This window comes from Ruditapes philippinarum, unplaced genomic scaffold (genome assembly GCF_026571515.1).
Source record: "Ruditapes philippinarum isolate M1 unplaced genomic scaffold, ASM2657151v2 ctg345_1_1_1_1, whole genome shotgun sequence".
Taxonomy (NCBI): domain Eukaryota; kingdom Metazoa; phylum Mollusca; class Bivalvia; order Venerida; family Veneridae; genus Ruditapes; species Ruditapes philippinarum.
Window position 1 is genome coordinate 58,484 of NW_026857384.1, and position 27,093 is coordinate 85,576.

Consider the following 27,093-nt stretch of genomic DNA (forward strand, 5'->3'; position numbering starts at 1 on the left):
ATTTGCCCTTGTCCTACTGTCTGGCTGTCATGCTATCCATGCTAAGACTTACTGAGCAATGGGGCATCCATATCCTATAGATTCATTTCTACTTTATCTAATATTCTTTTTAGCTTATATATTTAATGCAAATGAAAACATATTATTAGAGTTTTCAAAAACTTTTAATATTTAAGTATATTTTCAAATGGTCTTTCCTACAGGTGTTGATTCCAAAGCTTAAGGATCCAGATCCAAATCCTGCAGTGACTGTCAGTGTATTGGCTGCCATTGGTGAGCAAGCCCAGGTAAGTTAACTCTTAACATGCTGAATATTTTAAATGGACATGTCCCATTTCCATTTTTGGGACTGTCCATCATCAATTTTAGGGATATCAATTTGAATATTTAAAGTTTGTAAGCCAACATTATAGAGCCTGGTCAGACTGCATGGACATGCAGGCTTGCCTGGCTCTATAATGTTGGCAAAGGCTTAACGCTTTCGGTTCCAGCACTTAAAGGCTGAATATAATCTTTGGTCTCTCAGTTATCAATGCCGGTGTAATAGGGCTTCTGTGGCTGAGTGGTTAAGGTAGCTGACTTGCAGTCACATGCCCCTTGTTATATGTTAGAATCTTGTTAATTGGAAATTTTAAGTTCAATGGAATGTGCAAAGGGAACCAGGTCTGTATTGAATTTGGATCTGTTCATTAGGGATATCAAGTTCAAAATATTAAATCGAAGCATCTAAAAGTTAACAGTCTTTTCAGAATATGCAAACTGACCCTATAATTGTAGTCTTAGTCTTCTAATATTCGTGTTTGCCTCTTGGCAATGAACCCTAACCTGCTCAATTTGTAATGAATTGGCCCTACTTTGAATTTTTAAAACAATGATTTAAACAGGTGAGATACATGCATACAACACCAGATCTATGCTTTGAATTTATCAATGCTTTGTATTTTGAATAACAAATTTAAAGTTTAAGGGATTTCAACATCAAGCTGTCACCAGTATAGAGCCTGGTCTGACTCTATATCTGAGCAGTCTGGCCTAGCTCTATACTGAAGGCAAATTCACTTTTGGTTTTGGCCGTATAAGGGCTAAAGAATATGTCAGATACTATAATCAATTTTCCGTCACTGTTTGTCAGTATATGTATACCTTATACATTGTATATTTCTTCAGGTTAGTGGAATTGAGATGAGAAAATCCATGGATGAACTGTTACCTATAATACTGGATATGCTACAAGACTCCTCAGCTCTACAGAAACGTGAGGTGAGTTCAGGACAATATACTTTACACTAATATTGATAATTAACAAGTGTATTTATTTAAACTGTGGCAGTTTTTGTGGTAAGGAAGTCCTGTCTGTATAGTGCCAAGTATTGATCGTAGGGCAGAGATTGGTTCTAGTGTACACATCTGAAGTTCGACATGGCTGAAAATTGATCAATTCAGAGATATCCTGTAGACCTAATAAAGGTCAGTGTTCCACCTAGGTATTGGCTTATGCCTGACAACATATACTGAGAGACACCTGAAAGCACCCTCCATATATAAAGCTGGATAGTTACAGTATGACCTTAGCAGAGTCCTGGTCAAAGCACACCTGAAATGTTTATGATAATATTAAAATATCAGGAATAGGTGCAAAAAAGGAAACTATATTGAGATATGTAAATAAAATTTTCATAATTATTTTATATGATTTGTAGGTTGCACTGTGGACAGTGGCACAGCTTATTGAGAGTACAGGATATGTTGTTGAACCGTACAAGAAATATCCCAAACTTCTAGAGGTACTTCTAGATTTCCTGAAGACAGAACAGTCCACAGGCATCAGGAGAGAGGTTTGTACCTTTACCTTACCTTTACCATAAATTTGTATTGTGTAGCATTTAGTAATGAAGTATTTCAAATACAATGTAGCTTTTTTATATGAAACAAAAAATTAATTTCCTAGCATAGGAGTTCGAAACTTTAATGGCACTACCAAAATAGACTCTGATAAAAGAATGGGAATATGTTTTGGTATTTCTTTATCACGTAGGATTAAAGTTCTTTATGTTATATCTAATATGGCTTGATACAAATACTAACACAAACTGACAAAAGATTACTGCAGAATAAAAAATGTGGTGCTAAAACTTGACATTTGTTTATAAAGATAGAAACATAAATTCTTTTGGGCAAGTTACCAAACACTTCTACCAAAAATGTATTGCTAGTAAACATTCTCTGTCATTCTTTATTAAAAGGTTGATTAATTGTCCAAAACTTGAGTTAAAAAAAAATATTTCTGAATATTTCCAATCTTCTCCATTCAAATACAAGAACTATATAAATAGTTACACATTTTCAGCAGGAAATGTTCAGCTTGGCAATCTTAGAAATGTCTCATAGATGTTAGCCATTACAAATACAAACGTATTAGACTAAATAAGTTATGGAAAGAATACACAAGTTTATATTGTATGAATTGATTGATATATTTACAGGTATTACGAGTTCTGGGTGTCCTAGGTGCACTAGATCCGCACAAACACAAGATGAACCTAGGTTTGATACAGAAAGGCGAGTCTGGAACAGTACTCAGCATGTCAGATCCCAAAACTGGTCAGGACTCTGCTCAAGAAGGTAAGCTGGCAGTTTGTTTTTTTAGAAATCGAGTCATTTTGAATGGATAGAATACCTACACTTAGGTCAATTTTTTGGTATATCACTGTATCTATTGATCAAGTCGTTACATGTAAACTGGTGCATAGCCAATTCACTATTCATAGTGAAAAATAATTATGTTTTGTTCACATTTTCTTTACTCAATATCAAGAAGTTATATGATAAAAGGTAAAATACATGAATGATTGCAAAAAGTTTTGGTTCCTAAGGGCTTGTGTGAATGTAACTTTACATACATGTAGTCAACTTGTTGTCCATAAAATGAATACCAAATGTAAATTATCATACAAATATTTTGAATTGATATAAAAAGATTTAAAATCACTTTTTACCTTCTATACAAGTTATTTTATGTAATGCTTTGTATAATAAATGTTCTTTATTGTGGCAGTAAAAACGTCATCATTTTTAAGGCTTTCACCCTTAATTTTAACAAAATGATCAGTTATCCACTGTACTTTTCTCTTCAGAAAACACGAGTGAAATGCTGGCAAACATGAGTGCCTCAGCCACGTTGGAGGAGTTCTACCCAGCCATTGCCATAGCAACGTTAATGAGGATTATACGTGACCCCACCCTGTCCAAGCACAACTCTATGGTTGTCCAAGCTATAACGTTTATATTTAAAAGTTTAGGTATTAAGTGCGTACCATATATACAGCAAGTGATTCCAGCCTATTTGACTGTGATACGAACAGCTGATCCCTCATTTAGAGATGTAAGTTAAAGTCTTGGGTGTTTTAGTCTATTGTTTGCAGCTTTATAATTTTAAATGACTGTAGGCCTTCAGGTCTGTATCGAAGCTGACGTCAGATCTATGACTCATAGCAGTCATGTAACGATTACTGTTGCACTTACTTTATTGTTTCAAGTCATAAGAGAGAAGGTGGGCTGTTCTATTGATTAAGTCAACTCCGTGGTTGAGGGGTTAGAGTCAGTGACTTCTAATCCAGTTACCTCTCTGGCATGGGTTCAATGCTTTGGTAGTTTAGCGCGCAGGAAGGTAGTCTAGTACTGGTGTAACTCTCCAGGAACGATGGTTAGAAAACTACCCGCCTATATGACTGAAATACTGTTGAGAAAAGGCGTAAAATGAAACAAACAAATTTATTGATTCAAGGCATAAGTGGGAGGACAATGCTACTTGAAGACCATAAGTTAGAGAATGGGACTTCTATATTTGTTCAAGTCATTAGTCAAGGCTTCTAAACTGGTTAGAGGCAGGGCTTTAAGGCAGCCTTCAGCTTTGATTTTCTGTTGGAAAAAACAGTTATGTGTTGTTTCATACTAAATATTTCAGTAATTTTATCACTGTGCATTATATCACTTTTAAGCATTCTTCAAAACAGTGTCCCGAGAGCTATTTATAACATACCACCTTAATTCTTTTGATTTGATAATTTTTTTATGAAACGATTTATCTAAAACATAACATATTTAACCAACTGCAGTATTCATACAAATGATGCAAGTAAAGTTTTTAAAGGAAGTCTTATATTTGATACTGTACCATATCTATTATTTTTCAGTCACTATTTCAACAGCTTGGATTAATTATCGCCATTGTGAATCAGCATATCAAAAACTACCTGGATGATATATTCAGTCTAATCAAGGTAACATATAGATATATACTGATGATTACATTTATAGCAAAACCAATGGTGGTTTTAGTGTGTATTCTAGGCTTAATGAGGGTCCATCCACCCTTTCAGGCACCCAGAGTATGGACCTTGAGGTGATTTTAGTATATAATATTCACTTAAAATTTAAAGTCATTTAAATTTAAGTCATTTAAGCTCGCGTTAGCTCAATAAGGAGGGTATTGGACTTGTAATTTAGGGGTCTCTGGTTTGATCCTCAAGTGAGGCACGTTGAGTCTAATGGTCATTTGTCACTGCTGATCTAGAAATCATGGGATTAGTAGTTGGTCACTTGCGGAAATGGTAATTCCAGGTTAATTATTCAGGAAAGCCAGTAAAGTGAACCAAGATGAAACCAAACAAATGAACATGTCACTTTTAAAATTCTTTAATTGACAAGCTTAAACTTAGGTCTCTTTCATTTTGAGGATAATTTGACTTTTAGTTAGAAATATTGTGAAAATAGTTTCATAAGCTTATGCTGAATGATTGAACTAAAATGCTATTTTTTTTATGCATACAGGAATTTTGGACACCAAACAGCCCAATGCAGAATACTATTATATTGTTGATAGAGCATATTGTTACTGCACTTGGTACAGATTTTAAGGTTTACTTGCCACAGATTATTCCCCAAATACTCAAAGTGTTCATGCACGATTCTAGTGCTCAGAGGGTCGTAACAGCTAAGGTAAGTTTACACTTAGAAGTTTCCATTTACTTGGAGTTAATTTAAAAAGATGTATTTAAACTAAAATGATATCAACAGTCATCGAATTTAGCAGTGGCCTGGTGGCCCATGGCCAGTTTAATTAGTTCAGGCCAGTGTAAATTTTAAGAAAATTTAGTTAAATATATTGTAGAATAAAATCAAAACTGGAATTTGGGCCAGTAAATTCAAAATCTTAAATTCATTGACTGTATAAATATTTCTCAAGTTTTCATCTATAACTTTCAATAGTCTTGTTGATATTAAATAAGCAAAAGTGGTAATGACCATTCAGGATTCATCCCCCAACCATCCCAGGGTTGAAAGGTCATTTCTTTACCAATTAAGCTACTACAATCTGCAGCTGAATATAAGTTACATGTAGTTAGTTATGAAACTGTATGCCAATTTGATAAAATTAAAGTGCAATTTTTTACCACAACTTAATTCCAATATTTGGATTGTTTTTGAAAAGAATACTTGGGCATGAAATCACCTGTAATTGTGCTTCTATTGGTGATATGTAAATGTTTTTCACCAGTGCTCTTTTCATTCGTGTCAAAACTTTTCAGCTTACTCTGGCCTGTTAAACAACTGAAGTTTTAGTATGGAGGACTTGTTTTATTTCAGTTATTAAATGCCCTACAGCTGTTTGGTGCTAACTTGGATGATTATTTACATTTGCTACTTCCTCCTGTTGTAAAATTGTTTGACTCAACAGATGTACCAATACCTGTCCGAAGGTATGTTTAATTTCTTATTTTATTAAATATATCTTCATAAAGTTTAGGAGTTTCACCAAGGTGTCAGCACATGCTGATGGACACATTAGCTGTATCCCAAGCTTGAATTTAATCATGTTATTTGTAATTCTATTGAATATGAAACCGGTTTGCATGATAGACCTTGTATAAATAGACTTACTCCAGAATTATTAATATTTGGGGTTTTCCCAGCAAATCCGTAGGTACAACAAACTTTTACAGTTACAGATTCGAAAATAAGCGCAGCAGGTTGACTAATCTGTTGTGACCGGTAGGGCACCATGAAGCTATAACAATAACAGGTTTGTTTAAAGTTGGGAATTTACTTGGAAAACCCACATTTGCCGAGTTCTTGATAGCATCTATTGAGTCCAAGAAATTAACATACATTGTATTTACTTTCGAAAGAGAGTGCTGAATTTTTAAGATTGTCTTACATATTTTCACTGACTTTCATTATTGATTATTACATTTCTGTATGTTTAAATATTACAGGGTTGCCCTGGAAACCATAGACAGACTGACGGACAATTTGGATTTGACTGATTTTGCGTCTCGTATTATACACCCCCTGGCTCGAACCCTAGACATGACTCCCGAGTTACAGTCAACAGCAATGGACACCCTGTGTGCCCTGATCATGCAACTAGGACAGAAGTTTCTCATCTTTATACCAATGTTGACGAAGATAACAACAAAACATAAGATACAGCATCAGAGATATAACATCCTTATGTGTATGATACTGAAGGTTTGTTGATTTTAAATTTTAAAGTTGATTCTTGAAAACCTAGTAGCATAGAATGTCATTGTTATTTAACACATATGGATTTTGTATGTTAAGTGAGCAGAATGTTTGTGAACAAAATATAATGTTGATATTTTTAGTAGTGTTTTGATATTGAAACCCATGAAACTGTTAATAGATTGTTCAAAATTTAAAGCTAGGCTTATCCATCACACAAATCAAACATGTTAAGGGTTAAAGGGACTCAACTGAGGTTTTTTGACATTACCAGACTACAAATAATATTTCGAGAGTTATGTTCCATTTGTAGTGTCTAGACCAATAACTAATTTCAAACCAAAACTTCAGATCAGTCTTTCTCTCCATTTTTCCAGAATGATTATTTTAATTGTGAAAAATGACCTGAAATTGAAAAGAGTTGGAATGTTTTTCACTCAAATTTGACTAAGAATACTACAAAAATAGGAATTTCAATTTATTTCTGAGTATATTTTCTTATTATCTTTTGCATATCATACATGTATTGTTTGAAGTACAGCTGTTGATCTATGCCAGAGATTAAAATTTAATGTTTCTGGGCTTTTGAACCCCTCAGTGGAGTTCCTTTAATATAATAATGATTTATTCTGACAGGGTACTACAATAGCCGAGGAAGAGGATGATCCTATATTAATGAAGTACAAGAGAAACAGGAGTAAAGTTGTCGAGTCAGAGAAGAAACAGTCAGAGCAGACGGTCATCAAAAAACTTCATGTTAGCTTTATGAATCTACAAATGGTATGTATTTTAATATTATACATGTACAAAGAGTGGTTAGAGCGAAACTGGTTTATCTGCTTCTTTTTCTATATAAAGATGGACAAGTTTCGCTCTAAGCCCTTGACATGTATCGGCTCTGCTCTGAAACCTTATGAATAGTGTACTTGATGAATTTTATAGGAGATAATTAGATGAATATGTATTGTAGGCTCTGGGTGCAGGAAGACGTGTCTCAAAGGAAGACTGGATGGAATGGTTGAGACGATTAAGTATAGAGTTATTGAAGGAGTCACCATCCCCTGCCCTCCGTTCATGCTGGGCCCTTGCTCAGTCCTACAACCCTCTTGCCAGGTTAGTTCTTACTTATGATAAACTTCTACGTTAGACTACACAAGCTGGATAGACAGCTATAGGTGTTTGTTTTTGTTAAAATGCTATTTTAGAAGGGATGATTTGGATAAAAACCTATAAGCCAAAAGTTCCACGACTGGTGTTTATAACCACAAGTTTTGTAGGTTTAATTATACCCCCGCACAACAAAGTTGTAAGGGGCGTATACTGGAATCAGCTTGTCCGTCCGGCTGTCTGGCCGTCCGGCCGTCCGTCGGTTTTTTCTTGTCCGCCCAATAACTTAAGATTCCTTTGACCCTTAGTCTTCATATTTGGCATGGAGGTTAGTCATGATTAGTAGATGACCCCTATTGATTTTGAGGACACCAGGTCAAAGTCAAGGTCACAGGGGGCCTTGACTTCAAAAACCTTGTCCGCCCAATAACTTAAGATTCCTTTGACCCACAGTCTTCATATTTGGCATGGAGGTTAGTCATGATTAGTAAAAAGACCCTAATTGATTTTGGAGTACCAGGTCAAAGGTCAAGGTCACACGGGGCTTGACCTTTCAAAAGCTTGTCCGCCCTATAAACTTAAGATTCCTTTGACCCACGTCTTCATATTTGGCAGGAGGCTAGTCATGATAAGTGATGACCCTATTGACTTTGAGGTCACCAGGTCAAAGGTAAGGTCACAGGGGCCTTGACTTCATAAAGGTTGTCCGCTCAATAACTTAAGATTCCTTTGACCCACAGTTCTTCATATTTGGCATGGAGGTTAGTCATGATTAGTAGATGATAACCTATTGACTTTGAGGTCACAGGTCAAAGGTCAAGGTCACAGGGCCTTGACTTCAAAAAAGCTTGTCCCCAATAACTTAAAATTCCTTTGACCCACCTCTTCATATTTTTGGAATGGAGGTTAGTCATGATTAGTAAGATGACCCCTAATTGACTTTGAGGTCACCAGGTCAAAGGTCAAGGTCACAGGGACTTTGACTTCAAAAAGCTTGTCTGCCCAATTTAACTTAAAGATTCCTTTGACCCACAGTCTTCATATTTTGGCATGGATTGTTGATCATGAATTAGTAGATGAAACCCCTTTTGATTTTGGAGGTCACTGGATCAAAGTTCAAGGTCAAGGGACTTTTAACTTCAAAAAGTTGTCCACCATTAACTTACGATTCCTTTGACCTACTGTCTGCATATTTGGCATGGAATGTTGGATCATGACTATAAGGTGACCCCCTATTTATTTTGAGGTCACTGGGTCAAAGGTCAAGGTCACAGGGATCTTGAACAATATAAAAGCTTTTCTTTCTCAATTGCTAAAGAATGTCCTGTCCGCAATGATTTGATTGGACAAATTTTTCACATTTGAAGCATGTAGAATAGCACATAAATTAGCAATGCAACTGGCTTAGTAACCTAGTTGGAGGGAAGTTGTTCTTTGAGCTCTAAATGGCCACTGTTGATTCTGACAAAGTGGTATGCGGGGGTATTCACGCCATGATAGTGGCAGTTCTAGTTTGTGTAGGAACACTTAAATATTGTCGGAATTGGAGAAAAATGCATTGGTCCTTAGGAATTTTCTAACTGCCAAATCTGCACATTAATGAGATGATACTGCGATGCAGGGTCTGAGGAAATATTTGACTAGATGCCAGATCCAGTTTCTTAACAGCGAGGCATAAAAGTATCTTTAAGAAACTTAACTACTTGTAGTGTGGTCCAAAGTAAAAATCACCTTCCTGTCTTGCCACAAATAATCCTCCATCTTGAAAATTGTACACTGTAACCGAAAAACACAACACTGTAAAACATTCCCTTTAGTGCTGATACAAAGAAAAATTAAAACTTAATAGTGCTATGTGGTTAAATTTAGCTGAAAAATCAAAGTTTCTTTATAACAAATTTATTACAGATTTCTAAAGATTTGAGCCGCGTCATGACAAACCAACTTAATGGGTTTGCGACTAGCATGGATCCAGACCAGCCTGCGCATCTGCGCAGTCTGATCAGGATCCATGCTGTTCGCTTACAAACCCTATTACAAGTAGAGAAACTGATAGCCAACAGCATGGATCCTGATCAGACTGCGCGGATGGGCAGGCTGGTCTGGATCTATGCTGGTCGCAAACACATAACATTGGTTTTGTCATGACACAGCTCATTTAATAACGTATATCATAATCGGATACAATTGAATAGATATATTAATCTTTATTTTCTTTTGTGATGATGTTTCTGATTTAATCAAAAACAAATGCTTGTACATGGCAAAAAATCTTTTGGTGAAAAATTAATGGCATGCCGTATAATATTATTTTGGTGATATATGAATAAACATTCCAGGGATCTGTTTAACGCAGCATTTGTGTCATGTTGGACGGAGTTGACTGAGACGCAACAAGATGAATTGATCAACAACTTAGAACAGGCATTAACGTCACAGGAAATACCAGAAATCACACAGACCTTGCTAAACCTTGCTGAGTTCATGGAACATTGTGATAAGGTAGTCAATAATTTCCTCCCTGAGTTTGAAAGATCAGAATTACTGGTCCATAATTTGTCCAAGAGAAATGAAAATTACTGGTCTTTTGTCCATTGTTGATGAATTGAAATTACTGGTTAATTGGCCATCTTCATTAAAGGTTTAAACCATGTTAAAGAAGTTATTTTTATATGAGGATGTCATATAGGAAGTATGTGATAGATATCTTATAGGAAGTATGTGGTAGATATATCATAGGAAGATATGCTAGATATCTCATAGGAAGTATGTGGTAGGTAACTCACAAGAAGTATGTGGTAGATATATCATAGGAAGTATGTGGTAGATATCTCATATGAAGTATGTGCTAGTTATCTCATAGGAAGTATGTGGTAGATATCTCATAGGAAGTATGCGTATATATATCTCATTGAAAATATGTGGTAGATATCTAATAGGAAGTATGAAATAGATATCTCATAGGAAGTATGTGGTAGATATCTCAGAGGAAGTATGTGGTAGATAATCTCATAGGCAGTATGTGGTAGATAATTTCATACGAAGTATGTGGTAGATATCTCAGAGGAAGTATGTGGTAGTAATTGATTGCCTGAGTGCACCTGTTTTTTTCCCTTCCATTAGTAACTCGTACTGTAAATGTTGGTGATGTTTATGCAAAAGCAAATTAAATATAGATTTTAAGCTAGCCCTTGACCTTGATAATGTTTCATGTAATATTTATATTTGATCACTCCCAATAGTTGTACAGAATTTTAAAGATTTGGGCTCTTTAGGTTCAATGATTTTACAACAGTTGATTTTTATATGTAAGGGAAAAAAAAAGGTTATTTGATACGTATTGAATAATACATGTATTGTTACAGGGTCCATTACCACTGGAAGCCTCATTATTAGGTCAGCAAGCTATGAAGTGTAGGGCATATGCTAAAGCTCTTCACTACAAGGAGGAGGAGTTCCACAGAGGCCCAACAACAGACACACTGGAGGCTTTAATAAGGTATTATGATTGAAAGAAGTCAAGATTTGATTTTGTTTTTCACTGTTATGAAAAACTGTTTAAGATATGTAAGCTTTGATAATAAAATTGAAAATTTCACCTTTAAGTTTTTAGGTCTTCAATCTTTAAAGTTGGGAAATTGCTATATGACCTTTAAACACAACAAAATTAATGAAACCAAACATTTTATAATTAAAATAGTAATAATTATATGCTGCTTATTTCCAGAAATTGTGAGTATTTACTAACAAAGTGCAAGTGAAAAGTGTTCGCTAGCTATTTCTACCAGTTTTCTGTAAACCTAATAGTTATATGTGTATAAATGGACATGTACATTTCTAAATATTTTAATTTTAGTATCAACAACAAGTTACAGCAGCCAGAATCAGCGGCTGGGGTACTAGAGTATGCCATGAAACATCACAGAGCTGATCTGGTATGTATATATTGTATACAGATTATCCCTATTTCCAAATAAATTGCATTGCAAATGGTCTGTCTCAGGTCCTCAGCATCACCATAAAGCTTCTGTTGGAGGGCTGTATCCTGAGGCCATGTTGCAGCTTGCTCCTGGTCATGTCGCTTACATCTTTGGAGGACATGCTCTGCAGTTTGGTCTTCTTCTCCATACGGACACATTGAAGATGGTTTTCTTTGATATTGGTGAATTTGTTAAATGATTGAAACCACAGGTGCCAGCCTTTTTATTACTTTTTAAAGCTACACATTCAAAGATAAACAAATGATGCAAACAAAATCATTACAAATTTTAGCGTTGCTGTTTACAATGATTCAATGTGGGGTTGGTATGTGGCCATCAGGTCCTTAGACTTAAAAGTTTTGAATTCAAAGCTTTGTCAGATTTTCTTACGATTGGTTATAGGCCTTTTGTCTTCTCCAGTGATGCATGTGAAATCCTCTGTGGCTGGATGATTATGGTCATTGTATTTATATCACATGCCTTTGGCGAATGTTGGTTCGAATCTTTTTATGGACTTCAAAGTTTGTATTATGATGATACCTTTAAACTAACTCACAGAAGGTATGTTGTTAAGGTCCCTGTTGTGACTGAACTTATGCATAGAGGACACACAAGTACTTCTTCCCTCAGGAAAGCTGTACTGTCAAGTGATATTTATTTCCCTCTTCTTTCCATCACTTACACAGTGATGCTTATTAATAATGCCAGCAAATTCGTGTCTTTCCATGCATTTAAACTAGTTAGTTATCAGTTTTTGTTTTAAATCTTCTGTAGAAAATCCAGGAAGGCTGGTTTGAGAAATTGCATGACTGGAACCGAGCATTGGAAGCTTATCAGGAGAAACAGTTACATAACCCTGAGAACGTGAACCTGATGCTAGGGAGAATGAGGTGTCTCGAGGCCCTTGCAGAGTGGAATCAGTTACATCAGTTAGCCTGTGAGAATTGGTCCACGGTCAGTGATGATGTGAGGAGTAAAATGGCCACCATGGCATCGGCTTCAGCTTGGGGTTTAGGTATGTTATCATTTTCACCATGTCATTTGCTTAGGATTTAATATTATTAAAATTGTCACCATGGCTTTGGCTTCAGTTTGGGGCTGCCATATGGTAAAATGTTTTTTTGTTATTTCTCTTTAGCTCTAGAAGAATTCAGAAACGTTTAGAGGGAAGAAGTTATCCAATTTGTGTAAAGTTGGTTTATCTATCTTCCTTAATGACTGAAGAAAAGATGCTTTGCAACATGTAAAAAGCTACAAAGTTGAGAAAAATAAGAAATCCTGAAATTTATGTTGCTACTGAAAATATCATTGACTTTCAATGAATATTATGTAGGATATAGAAATTTATTTCATACAGACTTGAGCTCTTTTTGGGGGTCAAGGCCACGATTTCTTATTTGACAACTGCACTGATTAGTTCCAAAAGTGTTCTTGAAAGTAGAATAAATTGTTTCACCATCAAGCTGACATAAATGCATGTACATGTATATTTTTACTTAAAGCTAGTGTTATTATTGAGAACTGTTTGAAATAGTTATTTATTCACCTCAGGTCAATGGGACACTATGGAAGAGTACATGTTATTTATTCCACGGACAACTTATGATGGAGCGTTTTATCGTGCCGTGTTTGCCGTGCATTCTGAGAACTTCCTCCTAGCACAGCAGTGTATCGACAAATCACGAGATATCCTAGATACAGAGCTGACGGCCATGGCTGGCGAGAGTTATAGCAGAGCTTATGGGGTAGGTACTTGAATATTTAAAAAAAAATTCACTTGAAAAATACTAGAATTTCTTTTTAATATTTATAGAAATTTGAAAGTTCATATTTCACTGTTAACTTTTCGTTCGTAAATTTGGGTATCTAGGAATACACAATTAGTATGATTGTGCTTTTGTCTTTTGTTAATTTTCATTGATTCAGACAGGGGAATCTGAAGTCTAGTGGTTAATGTCACTGTCCTCAAATCTCTTTCCCCTATTAAACTGCTTTGGGTTTGAATCCCATCAGGGACAATTGATTCTTCATATGAGGTGGGTTATTCTACTCATGTGTCCTCTTGGACTTGAAATAATGCAATTAGGGGCACCTGAGTTCTTCTTTTACCAGTAAAGCTGGAAAGTCGCCACTTGACCTATACAGTGTCATTGTGACTTAAAGTCTTACAATACAAAAAAAACATTCACTCAGATATGATCACATATATGTAATATATTTTGACAGGCAATGGTGAATGTTCAGATGTTATCAGAGCTGGAGGAGGTTATACAATATAAACTGGTTCCTGAAAGACGAGATGCCATCAAACAGATGTGGTGGGACAGACTACAGGTTAAATTTATAAATAACTTAAATGTTTGGTCATTGAAAGTTGATGACTTCGAATTATTAACTCCTGTGCCTTTATATGATAGAAAAGGCCAATGTTTGGATTTTTATGTTCAAACATTAATTCAAACATCATTCTTTTTTAGTCCAGTTTATAACAAGTAATTAGACATCTTTTATTTCATGCTTTTCGGTGGTTTATAGAAATATATCAGTGAAATATAAACTGATAATTTCACTGTTTGAAACAGTGAAAATATCAATTTGATAATTTTCACTGTGTTGAATTTAAGCCTGTTAAGTTGTTTCAGTGAAATGCCAGCATGTACAGTACTAGGAACCAACATACTGATGTGACATTTTAAATGACGTCAAGTTGTATTATTATTTAGTGCTAGGTAGTACTAGGTTAAAATGTCTTTTTAACGACAAATACTATTTATTTTGATAATGTAGGCCTATAGAAAAGTTTTTTTTATAAATTTTAAAAATTATTTTAAAAAACTACAGCAAAACTAAGTATGGAAAACAAAACATCAATTCAAACAAATTATATTTATTAAAGTGTCTTTTCTTTCATGTCTTACATTGATATTGAAAAAAATATTTTATGTTCATTTGTATAGGGTTGCCAGCGTGTAGCCGAAGATTGGCAGAGGATTATCCAGGTTCGATCCCTGGTTGTCTCCCCTCAGGAGGACATTAAAACATGGCTTAAATATTCTAGTCTTTGTAGAAAAAGTGGAAGACTGGTAAGTTTGTTTATTTGTATAAATATCCATTTCTTTACCCTTTTATGGCCCCCAAGTATTTGGGAGATAGAGATTTGCCCATGTCAGTCAGTCTGATTAGCAGTGGAATTGACTTGGAAAAAAAATCAAATTTGTTATTCCTGTAAAATGACATGATATTTCCTTTTGGTATGTGCAAAGAGAGGGTTGCTGTAAAGTTGCATATATATTTTTGGCATAAGGAAGGTTTAATGTCTTTAATAATAATGCCAAGTTGGGTTGATGATTTGATTTTCAGTTTTCAGTCTGAAAAATAAAAAGTTTGTGCAGTCCATGTATTTTCCTAATTTAAGTGTTGAAATACTTTCCTAATTAAGTTTTGAAATACTGAAAATTTCTTATCAATATCTTATATTCTTTTTTCAATATATTGATATTTTATATTTAAATGAGTGGGTCAATTTGCATATGATGTACAATTTGTATATATTTTCAGGCCCTGTCACACAAGACACTGGTCATGTTACTAGGAATGGATCCTAGTAAGCAACCTGACCAGCAAATACCTACAGTCAATCCAAAAATTACGTTTGCTTATCTTAAACATATGTGGAAAAATAACCAAAGGGTAAGTACAGTACATTACTAGCCTACATGTATTTGTATTCCCTTTAATTTCTAGTGAAAAATTACATTTTAAAATTATGTTTCAAGGCAGTTTCAAAAATGAATCAAGTTTCATGTTAGTGAGAAAGCACAACACCTCTCAGATTCATTCAAATTCTTTTGTTAATAAGTAAAGTGTTGATAATAATTGAAGCATTGTTAAAGGTTTATATCAAGAAATTTAAGGTAGCCTTTTATTTTCAAAAAAAAACAAAACAAAAAAATGCCTTTACTAATTTGCATGTAGTAATGGGTTGGAATTTTTTTAGGGTTGATCGCAACACTGCAGTAATTTATATGAAATAAAGAAGGACTAGCAACTGTTTTGCAGTTAACCCTCAATATGGTGCTTTAAATAGAAAAAAAAAATCAGTCGTATTTTGAATAAAATTGCAAAAACTTCAAATGGATTGTGAATATTAATCCTAAACGTGCTAAATATCTTATTCTAACACGACTCACATTTTTCCCTATTGAACATAGAAGAACCGAAAGTGTGTGTTATTATACCCCCAAAAACGAAGTTTGGGGGGGTATATAGGAGTCACCCGGTGGTCGGTCGGTCGGTCGGTTGGTCGGTCGGTCGGTCGGTCCAGACGTCCGTTGCATTTTCCTTGTCCGGAGCATAACTTGAAAACTAATGGTTGGAATTCAATATAACTACATACAATGGTCTAGCACATTGAGAGGAAGTGCAGTGCATAAGAACCATAACTCTATCTTGACTAATTGCAGAGTTATTGCCCTTTGTTACTTTTCCTTGTCCGGGGCATAACTTGAAAACTACTGGTTGGAATTCAAAACAACTTCATACAATTGTCAAACACAGTAAGGGGAAGTGCAGTGCACAAGAACCATAACTCTATCTAAAGTAATTACAGAGTTATTGCCCTTTGTTGCTTTTCCATTTGCTTTTTTTTTTGTCCGTTGCATTTTCCTTGTCCGGAGCATAACTTGAAGACTAATGGTTGGAATTCAATATAACTACATACAATGGTCAAGCACAATTGAGAGGAAGTGCAGTGCGTAAGAAACATAACTCTATCTTGACTAATTACAGAGTTATTGCCTTTGTTACTTTTTCCTTGTCCGTGGCATAACTTGAAAACTACTGGTTGGAATTCAAAACAACTTCATACAATTGTCAAACACAATAAGGAGAAGTGCAGTGCACAAGAACCATAACTCTATCTAAAGTAATTACAGAGTTATTGCCCTTTGTTGCTTTTCCATTGCCTTCTTTTTTTTGTCCGGACCATAACTTGAAGACTAATGGTTGGAATTCAATATAACTACATACAATGGTCAAGCACATTGAGAGGAAGTGCAGTGCATAAGAACCATAACTCTATCTAAAGTAATTACAGAGTTATTGCCCTTTATTACTTTTCCATTGCTTTCTTTTGTCCGGACCATAACTTAAAGACTAATTGTTGCAATTCATTATAACTTCATACAATGGTCCAGCACATTGAGAGGAAGTGCAGTGCACAAGAACCATAACTCCATTTTGACTTATTACAGAGTTACTGCCCTTTGTTTCTTTTCCTTGTCAAGAGCATGACTTTAAAACTACTGGTTGGAATTCAAAACAACTTCATACAATGGCCAAGCACAATAAGGGGAAGTGCAGTGCACAAGAACCATAACTCCATCTTGACTAATTACAGAGTTATTGCCCTTTGTTACTTTTCCATTGCTTTCTTTTGTCCGGACCATAACTTGAAGACTTATTGTTGGAATTCATTATAACTTCATACAATGGTCAAGCACATTAAGAGGAAGTGCAGTGCATAAGAACCATAACTCCATCTTGACTAATTACAGAGTTACTGCCCTTTGATACTTTTCCTTGTCCTGAGCATAACTTAAAACGTACTAGTTGGAATTTAAAACAACTTCATACAATGGTCAAGCACAATAAGAGAAAGTGCAGTGCACAAGAACTATAACTCTATCTTCAGTATTTATAGAGTTATTGCCCTTTGTTCTTTTTCTTTGTCTTTCTGGACTTATTACAGAGTAATTCAATTAAACTTCATCAATGGCCAACCACATTGAAAGGAAATGCAACATACATGAACCACAATTATCTTTAATTGCCCACAACCATAACTCTATGTTTCAATTCTATTACAAGGTATTCTGTTACTAGTTACATCCTCATTTCCGAAGCAGACTTGTGGGGGTATTAATCACATTTAGTGATAGTTCTAGTTATGCTATAAAATCACTGTTTGACGTTCTATATTTAGACCTGTGACGTAATCATTATACACGTGACGTAACCACTAAAAATGTGACGCGCTGACAATAAGTACGGAAACAAAAAAGGCGCAATTTACCTAAATATCAGGTACGGCAGCATTTATTTGTTGATGTCGTGTTAGAATCGAAATAATATATCCAAATCGGTGATTTTATTGCTTGATAACATCACTGTTTGTCGTTCGGATGCGCATCATTATATCACTCGGGCTACGCCCTCGTGATATAATTCCTCGCATCCGAACTCCAAACAGTGATGTTATTGAGCAATAAAATCACAGTTTGGGATATATTATTTCTTAAATAGACTATATAGATTTTTCAGTGTTCAAATGGCTTTGATGTGCTGGCTGACTGATCTGGTCTGCATTGGTTGCATGGGTAAATCAGTTGCAGACAGCAGGCTTTAATACATTTCTTAACAACTTTTCTTCAGTGTCATTTAAGAAAATAATACATCTGTAGGTGTGCAGCTTTAAAGTAAAGATTTTATTTATGTATTAATTGTGACTTTTCAGACTGATGCATATGAGAAGCTACAGATGTTTGTTAAACATTCTTTACAAACAAGAACATTACAACTTCTCTCACCAGAGGATGTTACACAGAGAACTGAGCTTAATAAACTCATGGCCAGGTAGGTCCCCCTACCATTGTACTTGTTTTTTTAAGTTTATATAAGGACATAATATATTTTGAAGTCTTTGCTTGCAATTCCAAGTGTATGTTGGTCCTGGACCAAATTTCTTACATTTTTACCAGGTCTTTGTATATTAGATGGGTGAATGTCAGTAGGTGGTTAGGCAGTTGAGTGTATTCCAGCTCAGCTTTCACAGAACAATAATCATTAGATGCACTGATGCATAATGTGGGGTTTTGAGATTTGATAATTTTACATTCCCACTTAACTTAATTTGTTAGATGCTAACTAGGAATCACTTTGTCCTGTTCTTCGAGTCTAGATTGTTTTTCTTAGCCCTTTGTGGGAAAAAAAAGCATATTTTTGTTTCAGCTACCAAAAGACTTATTTACAAAATGTGCAAAGTAAAAGGAGTTTCATATGTTAACATGTAAACAGATTCTGTTGAATTTTTTTTAAATGATCATTTCATAATAATTTTCATCTTATAGCTATGAATTTGAATACAGAGAAGGGATTTTTTTCATGGTATGAAAGTGTCATATTTGAAAAAAAGTGAAATATTTTTTCGTTTTGTTTCAGATGTTACCTGAAACTAGGTGACTGGTCAGAGGCCAATCTAGGCTTGAACGAGCAGACCATACCGCAGGTGCTAGATTACTTTGCCCTAGCCACTGAGCATGACAAGAACTGGTATAAGGCCTGGCATATGTGGGCACTCATGAACTATGAGGCAGTGTTGTTCTATAAACAGAAGGATTCCGGATCACAGAATCAGGAGATCAATTTGCCTATAACACCAAGACCAGATACAGTATGTAATATACATGTTTGAAAAAAATTACATTTCAGTACCAATTTGTCTCCCTTGATAGAAAATGAAGTGCATTTTATAGAGATTATCTCCCTTGACAGAAAGGCGGTGGATTTGATAAGACTTTCTTTTCTAACAATGAAAACATTAAAGATGTATATGCGCTTACCTGGACAAGTAATGCATTGATTATGTCTGGCTTACTTTATTTGACAGAAACCGCATATATTTCAATAATAATAAACATTGTCTGTTTTTTTCTCAGATTGCTTCCAAGATTCATAAGTATTGTGTTCCAGCAGTTCATGGATTCTTCAAGTCAATCAGTCTGTCCTCACAGAACAGTCTTCAAGATACACTAAGGTATATACTATGTGATATATAACATTATATAAATAACACAAAGCTTTATGAGTTACAGTAAAAATATTTGTTATACAGTTTGAGGTGATGGGGGTCGTATTTGTTTTAAATAACTATTTAATCCTCTCAGACTGTATTTAAGCTATGCTTGACCTGGAATGGATGCTTAAATGTCCGCTCTTTCATGCATTCAGGTTGATACTTTTGAAAATATATAAAGTGCTGGTGACACAGGTAATGAAGTAATCCTGAGAAGTTGAAACTACAAGGTAGCAGAAGTTTATTAGATAATTATACCCCCAAAAAACAAAGTTTGGGGGGGTATATAAGAGTCACCCGGTGGTCGGTCGGTTGGTCGGTCGGTCGGTCCAAACGTCCGTTGCATTGTCCAGAGCATAACTTGAAGACTGATGGTTGGAATTCAACATAACTACATACAATGGTCAAGCACATTGAGAGGAAGTGCAGTGCACAAGAACCATAACTCTATCTTGACTAATTACAGAGTTATTGCCCTTTGTTACTTTTCCTTGTCCTGGGCATAACTTGAAAACTACTGGTTGGAATTCAAAACAACTTCATACAATTGTCAAACACATTAAGGGGAAGTGCAGTGCACAAGAACCATAACTCTATCTAAAGTAATAACAGAGTTATTGCCCTTTGTTACTTTTCAATTGCTTTTTTTCTTGTCCGGACCATAACTTGAAGACTAATAGTTTGAATTCAATATAACTACATACAGTGGTCAAGCACATTGAGAGGAAGTGCAGTGCACAAGAACCATAACTCTATCTTGACTAATTACAGAGTTATTGCCCTTTGTTACTTTTCCTTGTCCGGGGCATAACTTGAAAACTACTGGTTGGAATTCAAAACAACTTCATACAATTGTCAAACACATTAAGGGGAAGTGCAGTGCACAAGAACCATAATTCTATCCAAAGTAATTACAGAGTTATTGCCCTTTGTTACTTTTCCATTGATTTTTTTGTCCAGACCATAACTGGAAGACTAATGGTTGGAATTCAATATAACTACATACAGTGGTCAAGCACATTGAGAGGAAGTGCAGTGCATAAGAACCATAACTCTATCTTGACTAATTACAGAGTTATTGCCCTTTGTTACTTTTCCTTGTCCGGGGCATAACTTGAAAACTACTGGTTGGAATTCAAAACAACTTCATACAATTGTCAAACACAATAAGGGGAAGTGCAGTGCACAAGAACCATAACTCTATCTAAAGTAATTACAGAGTTATTGCCCTTTGTTACTTTTCCTTTGCCTTTTTTGTCCGGACCATAACTTGAAGACTAATGGTTGGAATTCAATATAACTTCATACAATGGTCAAGCACATTGAGAGAAAGTGCAGTGCCAAAGAACCATAACTACATCTTGACTAATAACAGAGTTATTGCCCTTTGTTACTTTTCCTTGTCCAGAGCATAACTTGAAAACTACTGTTTGGAATTCAATACAACTTCATACAGTTGTCAAGGACATTAAAAGGAAGCCAGTGCACAAGAGCCATAACTCCATTTTGACAAAATACAGAGATACTGCCCTTTGATACTTTTCCTTGTCAGGAGCATAACTTAAAACGTACTGGTTGGAATTCAAAACAACTTCATACAATGGCCAAGCACAATAAGAGGAAGTGCAGTGCAAAAGAACGATAACTCTATCTTCAGTATTTATAGAGTTATTGCCCTTTGTTCCTTTTCTTTGTCCTTCTGGACTTATTACAGAGTAATTCAATTAATTTTCATCAGTGGCCGACCACATTGAAAGGAAATGCAACATATAAGAACCACAACTATCTTTAATTGCCCACAACCATAACTCTATATTTTAATTCTTTTACAAGGTATTCTGTTACTAGTAACATCCTCATTTCCTAAGCAGTCTTGTGGGGGTATTAATCACATTTAGTGATAGTTCTAGTTTTACATTGAAGTAGCTTTTTTTACCGTAATGAATCTAAAGCTGAAAAGGGGCGTCTGTGGCCAAGTGACTTCAAACTACTTGCCCATCACTGCTGTGGGTTTGAATTCTGACAGAGACTTTGGATTCTGTCATGTAAGGGAGCTAGCTATCCACCTAGCTTGCGGAACGTTGGTTGTTCTACTCGGGTACCCTTTTGTTCCTGAAATAATGCATGGAAGGGCACCTGAGGTCTTTCTCCACCAGTAATGCTGGAAAGTCGCCCATATGACCTATACTGTGTAAGTGCAACGTAAAACCCAACCAAACAAAGATAAAAAAAAAAAAAAGCTGAAAACTATTTTTCTGTCAACAGATTATTAACTCTATGGTTTGACTATGGACAGTGGCCTGAGGTACATGAAGCTCTGATAGATGGTATAAAGGCTATCAAGATAGATAATTGGCTACAGGTAAGATAATTGGCTAAATTACAGGTATGATAAATGACTAGATAGAAGATAATAAGCTAAATAAGATAAGTGGTCACAGATAGAATAATGAATCTGATGTTATTTTTACTACATTTTAAGGGTTAAAAATATAAAAAATTTATATTCTTTACTGTAATAATTGTTTTCTGTATTGTAGAAAAAGACAATACATGTATTTTGACACTCTTTTTTTTTGGAGAGGTGTAGATGCAGGAGATTTTTCTGTCACTTTGTTCATTCATAGACTGTTGTGGCATTTGTGGAAGCTTTTATGATATTCATATAGTAATAAATCTATTTTATTCTTTAGGTTATTCCCCAGTTAATTGCAAGGATTGACACATCTCGCACTCTGGTTGGAAGATTGATCCACCAGTTACTGATGGATGTAGGCAAGGAACATCCCCAAGCCCTTATCTATCCTCTGACAGTAGCATCCAAGTCTAACGTAACAGCTCGACAGAATGCCGCTAACAAAGTGCTGAAGAATATGAGGGAACACAGTAACACGCTGGTTCAACAAGCTATGTTGGTAGGGCAAACTTTTCATCTTTGGTTTGTTGTTGTAATTCAGACATTACTATGCTAAATATCTTCAATGGACTTGTCCATCCTTCATTCTGGACAAAACCATATATCATTTGAAGTGAAAACTTCAAAAATATGTACTGACTCAATAGCCAACAGCACTGAGTAAGATGTGCCATCTGATCTTGATAGCCCCTCAAGTGATTATGGCCAAATGGTTAAGATTGTTGGATCTCCTATGTACAACCTCAATGATTATGATACCAGATATATATGAAAAAAGATATATAGCTGCCTTATGAAAGGTGAATGTTCTACCAAGTTCCTCACCATGCCTGATACCTTTGGTCATAAGGCTAGTTCATTATATAGAAATAGCAGTGAAAGATGTGGATAAACAATATCTTGATTATGTCCTATTCAGGTGAGCGATGAGTTTATTAGAGTGGCTATTTTATGGCACGAATTATGGCATGAAGGCCTGGAGGAGGCGTCTAGGTTATACTTTGGAGAGAGGAACGTGAAAGGAATGTTCGCCACTTTGGAGCCGCTACATGCTATGATGGAACGAGGACCTCAAACACTGAAAGAGACTTCATTTAACCAGGTAAATTTTATCTATCTGTTCTTTTATTTGGCAGTAGATGAAATACTTTGATGAGTGGATGAGAAGGTTGCTAACCACTTGGAAACAATTCATAAAAGAGCAGCTGAGGTCTTCCGTCACCAGTATTAATGCTTTAAAAGTTGCTTTTTGATCTTTACCATGTCATTATGACTTAAACTGATCAAATAAAAAATCAGATAAATATTTTGAAAGGTAGAGCTCTATTAGAAGGAAAATTTGCTAGCAAAATTTAGTAAAAACTGTACAGTTTTTGTTAGTGACATACCAGCAAAGACATTGAATTTCTAATTTAGCAAGAAAGAATATACTCATAACATTTGTATTGATTATTATTCAGATTCTGTTATGCAAAGATTGAAGATTAAGTTTTGAACTTCTTAGGAACAATTTTTAGTCTGTGAGAGGAAAATGTAAATGCATTAGAAATAATGTCGCCAAGGCTGGGATTCAAACTTCTAACTTCCAGACTAGAAGTAAAAGTAAAAAGCTCTAAACCACTAACCCAAAGAATCAATTTCCTCATGCAGGTTGTACTGGTAGTTATGAAGGTAGATCATATGAGCCGATGACAAAACCGACATAATGCGTTTGCCACCAACATGGATCCAGACCAGCCTGCGCATCCGTGCAGTCTGATCAGGATCCTTGCTGTTAGCTATCAGTTTCTCTACTTGTTATAGGGTTTGTAAGCGAACAGCATGGATCCTGATCAGACTGCACATACTCAACCTTAACAAATGGTAGAAAGGTTATATATAATGATTTGACATGTAATGACTATTTCATATTGCAGGCATACGGGAGAGATTTGATGGAGGCGCAGGAATGGTGTAAGAAGTATCAGAGGTCTGGGAATGTTAAGGACCTTACACAGGCATGGGATTTATACTACCATGTGTTTAGAAGGATTTCAAAACAACTTCCGCAGGTACTTACCATGTTATGATAAATTGCACATTTATTAACCCTTTGCCTACTGTAATCAAAATGAATCCATTTTAAATGTTCTTTATTTCTAGAGACAAAATGAATTAAAAAGTTTCAATAGTTTTAGAAATTAAATACTATTTAATTTAAAGACAGCTGAATGGTTAAGCTTGAAAATGTCAAATCATTTGAGCCGTGTCATGACAAAACCAGCATAATGGGTTTGTGACCAGCATGGATCCAGACCAGCCTGCGCATGCGCGCAGTCTGATCAGGATCCATGCTGTTCGCTTACCAACTCTATTACAAGTAGAGAAACTGATAGCGAACAGCATGGATCCTGATCAGACTGCATGTATGCGCAGGCTGGTCTGGATCCATGCTGGTCGCAAACCCATTATGTTGGTTTTGTCATGACACGGCTCATTTGCTTCTCACCGCTGACTTTGAACTGTAACATGTGAGAAGGCTTTACAACTTAGTAAAGGTTGGTGGTCCTACTCCAGGCGTATTTGAACCAGAAACTATACATAATGAGCCACTTGAAATCATCCTTTACCAAGTTCAAGAATTATGTATAAAATATAACTCTGTTTATCACATAGCATTATTCCTCCAAGCGTTTCTTATAGACCAAAAAAAACAACAATAAATATCTTACTGAACAAATGCAGTATAGGACACCTTGATTATAATGAAAAGGCAAAGCCAAAAAATATTCAAACACCTAAAACTATTTTTATATACTGAACCAAAAAAGAAACTTTCGCAAAGTATGTGCCAGTTGTTCAAGGGTACCACTTAGATGTACACACTTGTATACATGTAGTAGCTTGTAAAACTCGTTTTGTTTGCAAAATCGGTCAGCTAATCCCCGTATAAAAGCCCAATATGTTTATTCAAGTAAAAATCGAGTTTCAAAAGGATTGAAAAACTGTACTAACATATCTACATTCAAACTTGGAGAAAGTTTCTTTTTTGTTTTAGTATATTTTCAATATTTTTCTACAAAATATTCTAGTTAACATCACTGGAGCTACAGTACGTTTCACCAAAGTTATTACGATGTCAAGAGTTAGAGTTAGCTGTTCCTGGCACATATGATCCCAAGCAGCCTATAGTAAAGATTCGCCGTGTACAGAGTAACTTGGCTGTTATCACATCGAAACAGAGACCTAGAAAAATCAGTGTGTTTGGTAAGTGATTTAGAACTTTTTTTTATTCTTTTTGGATCATATAGTTTCTTGTTGGTATGTACATATTGTATCTCATAACCCTTTTATTGGTTTCTATGTAAGATACAAGCCATGGTGGTACGCCAACTCAATAGAGAGAGCATCCGGATTGTAATCCGAGGGTCCGTATTTGATCCGAGGGCAGAGCAAAATTGTTCCATTACAAGCGATCGTAGACGATTGAGTCTTATGGTCAGTAGTCTCACCTCTGATTTAGATATTATGAGGGATTATTAGTCAGTTACTTGCAGAGAAATGGGAATTGCTGGTAAATTATCAGGAAAGCTGGTTAGATTGATCGCCCTCCAAGATATGACCAGAATTGTGTTAAATTGGCATAAAAACAACAACAGACAGACAGTTTGAATAAGCATAGCTGAATAATGAAACATGTTTATGCAACTGAAAATATTCACTTTCAAGTTTGCTTCTTGGTCTTATGAGTACTTATGCCGATACATGGTGTGATGAATGTATGGCTTGAACACATAGTCCTAGGATTGAGATGCGCACACTTTAACCCATTGACCTTTGCACCTCTTTGATAATCAGTTTATAATACCCCACAAATATAAATATGAGCCGCGTCATGACAAAACCAACATTATCGGTTTGCGACCAGCATGGATTCAGACCAGCCTGCGCATCCGCGCAGTCTGATCAGGATCCATGCTGTTCGCTTACAAACCCTATAACAAGTAGAGAAACTGAAAGCGAACAGCATGGCTCCTTATCAGACTGTGCGGATGCGCAGGCTGGTCTGGATCCATGCTGGTCGCAAACCCATTATGTTGGTTTTGTCGTAACGCGGCTCATATATGGATAGATCGGCCCTTCTCTACTTCACTGTCCATAGATGGACAAAACATTGGAACATGGGGGCACAATTGTCCTTTATACAAATTTCTAGTTATTGATATACATGTAGTTTACGATGCAAATTCTACACATTGTTAATGTTGTTACAGGGAGTGATGGACAAGAGTACCAGTTCTTGCTGAAAGGTCATGAAGATTTGAGACAAGATGAACGCGTGATGCAGTTGTTTGGATTGGTCAATTCTTTGTTACTAAGCGTCCCAGAGACATTCCGTAGAAATCTAACGTAAGTTGCAACTGCATACTTTCTCTTACTTTTGTCTTTCAGTGTTACAAACACTGGTATTTTTAAATTGTAATACTCCAATTACATAACTGACAAAAAGTGAAATATGGGAGCATCTGTGTCCTTAGGTTCCTGTGTTAAGCTGTCATATGAATATTGTGTAACAAAAAACAAAAAAAGTTTTAAGATTTTGTTTGTGAAATCCCTGAAATTTTACAATGGACTGTTCCAAATTCATAGTTGGACTAGTCCATTACACAAAATCAGTAGAGTAAGGGTTATTTTTACATTTCAGGATTCAGAGATTCTCTGTTATACCGTTGTCAACAAACTCCGGACTAATAGGCTGGGTACCACACACTGATACCCTACATTCTTTGATTCGAGACTACCGTGAAAAGAAGAAGATTCTCCTTAATATTGAACATAGACTCATGCTAAGGGTATATCACTTTATATTTACTTTTTTTCTCAGGAGTGAATATGGTATTTATTTGAAGCAAAATTATTTTTCTGGATGTAAAGGGGTCTTGATGTTTCAGTAAAATTCGAATTTACTTCTTGTATTACCTTGAACAGTGTTGATGATCCTGTTTTTATTTAAAAAATTGAAAAATGAATGGACAAATTAAAGTTATTATAAAGTTTCATAAAAATTATACACAGCTAACACAGGACATCATAGATAGGGCTGATTTTAAGGGAATGGCAAGTTAAAATAATTGATGTAAACATAATGGTTTATAGAATAAAAAGTTCATGTTTACTGATATGCTTTTTAGATTTCAGTATCCATTAAGATTTAAGTAATATTACTTTGATAC

At 35.4% G+C, this 27,093-nt stretch overlaps 1 protein-coding gene across 1 annotated transcript in view; it reads left to right on the forward strand.

Annotated features, from left to right (window-relative positions):
* The window catches only part of LOC132749557 (serine/threonine-protein kinase mTOR-like), a 49,539-nt gene that overhangs the window by 16,446 nt on the left and 6,000 nt on the right, over positions 1-27,093 (forward strand). Inside the window, exons 17-45 of the mRNA XM_060739366.1 lie at positions 204-287; positions 1,168-1,260; positions 1,701-1,835; positions 2,484-2,622; positions 3,135-3,382; positions 4,194-4,280; positions 4,831-4,998; positions 5,647-5,759; positions 6,276-6,531; positions 7,162-7,305; positions 7,496-7,638; positions 9,972-10,134; positions 10,998-11,131; positions 11,489-11,567; positions 12,387-12,627; positions 13,164-13,357; positions 13,839-13,946; positions 14,570-14,695; positions 15,171-15,302; positions 18,127-18,245; positions 18,831-19,062; positions 19,328-19,425; positions 21,730-21,826; positions 22,158-22,379; positions 22,800-22,982; positions 23,797-23,931; positions 24,952-25,126; positions 26,134-26,269; positions 26,565-26,712. Coding sequence (XP_060595349.1) covers positions 204-287; positions 1,168-1,260; positions 1,701-1,835; positions 2,484-2,622; positions 3,135-3,382; positions 4,194-4,280; positions 4,831-4,998; positions 5,647-5,759; positions 6,276-6,531; positions 7,162-7,305; positions 7,496-7,638; positions 9,972-10,134; positions 10,998-11,131; positions 11,489-11,567; positions 12,387-12,627; positions 13,164-13,357; positions 13,839-13,946; positions 14,570-14,695; positions 15,171-15,302; positions 18,127-18,245; positions 18,831-19,062; positions 19,328-19,425; positions 21,730-21,826; positions 22,158-22,379; positions 22,800-22,982; positions 23,797-23,931; positions 24,952-25,126; positions 26,134-26,269; positions 26,565-26,712 — 4,332 coding nt within the window. The remainder of the gene's footprint in view (positions 1-203; positions 288-1,167; positions 1,261-1,700; positions 1,836-2,483; positions 2,623-3,134; positions 3,383-4,193; positions 4,281-4,830; positions 4,999-5,646; positions 5,760-6,275; positions 6,532-7,161; positions 7,306-7,495; positions 7,639-9,971; positions 10,135-10,997; positions 11,132-11,488; positions 11,568-12,386; positions 12,628-13,163; positions 13,358-13,838; positions 13,947-14,569; positions 14,696-15,170; positions 15,303-18,126; positions 18,246-18,830; positions 19,063-19,327; positions 19,426-21,729; positions 21,827-22,157; positions 22,380-22,799; positions 22,983-23,796; positions 23,932-24,951; positions 25,127-26,133; positions 26,270-26,564; positions 26,713-27,093) is intronic.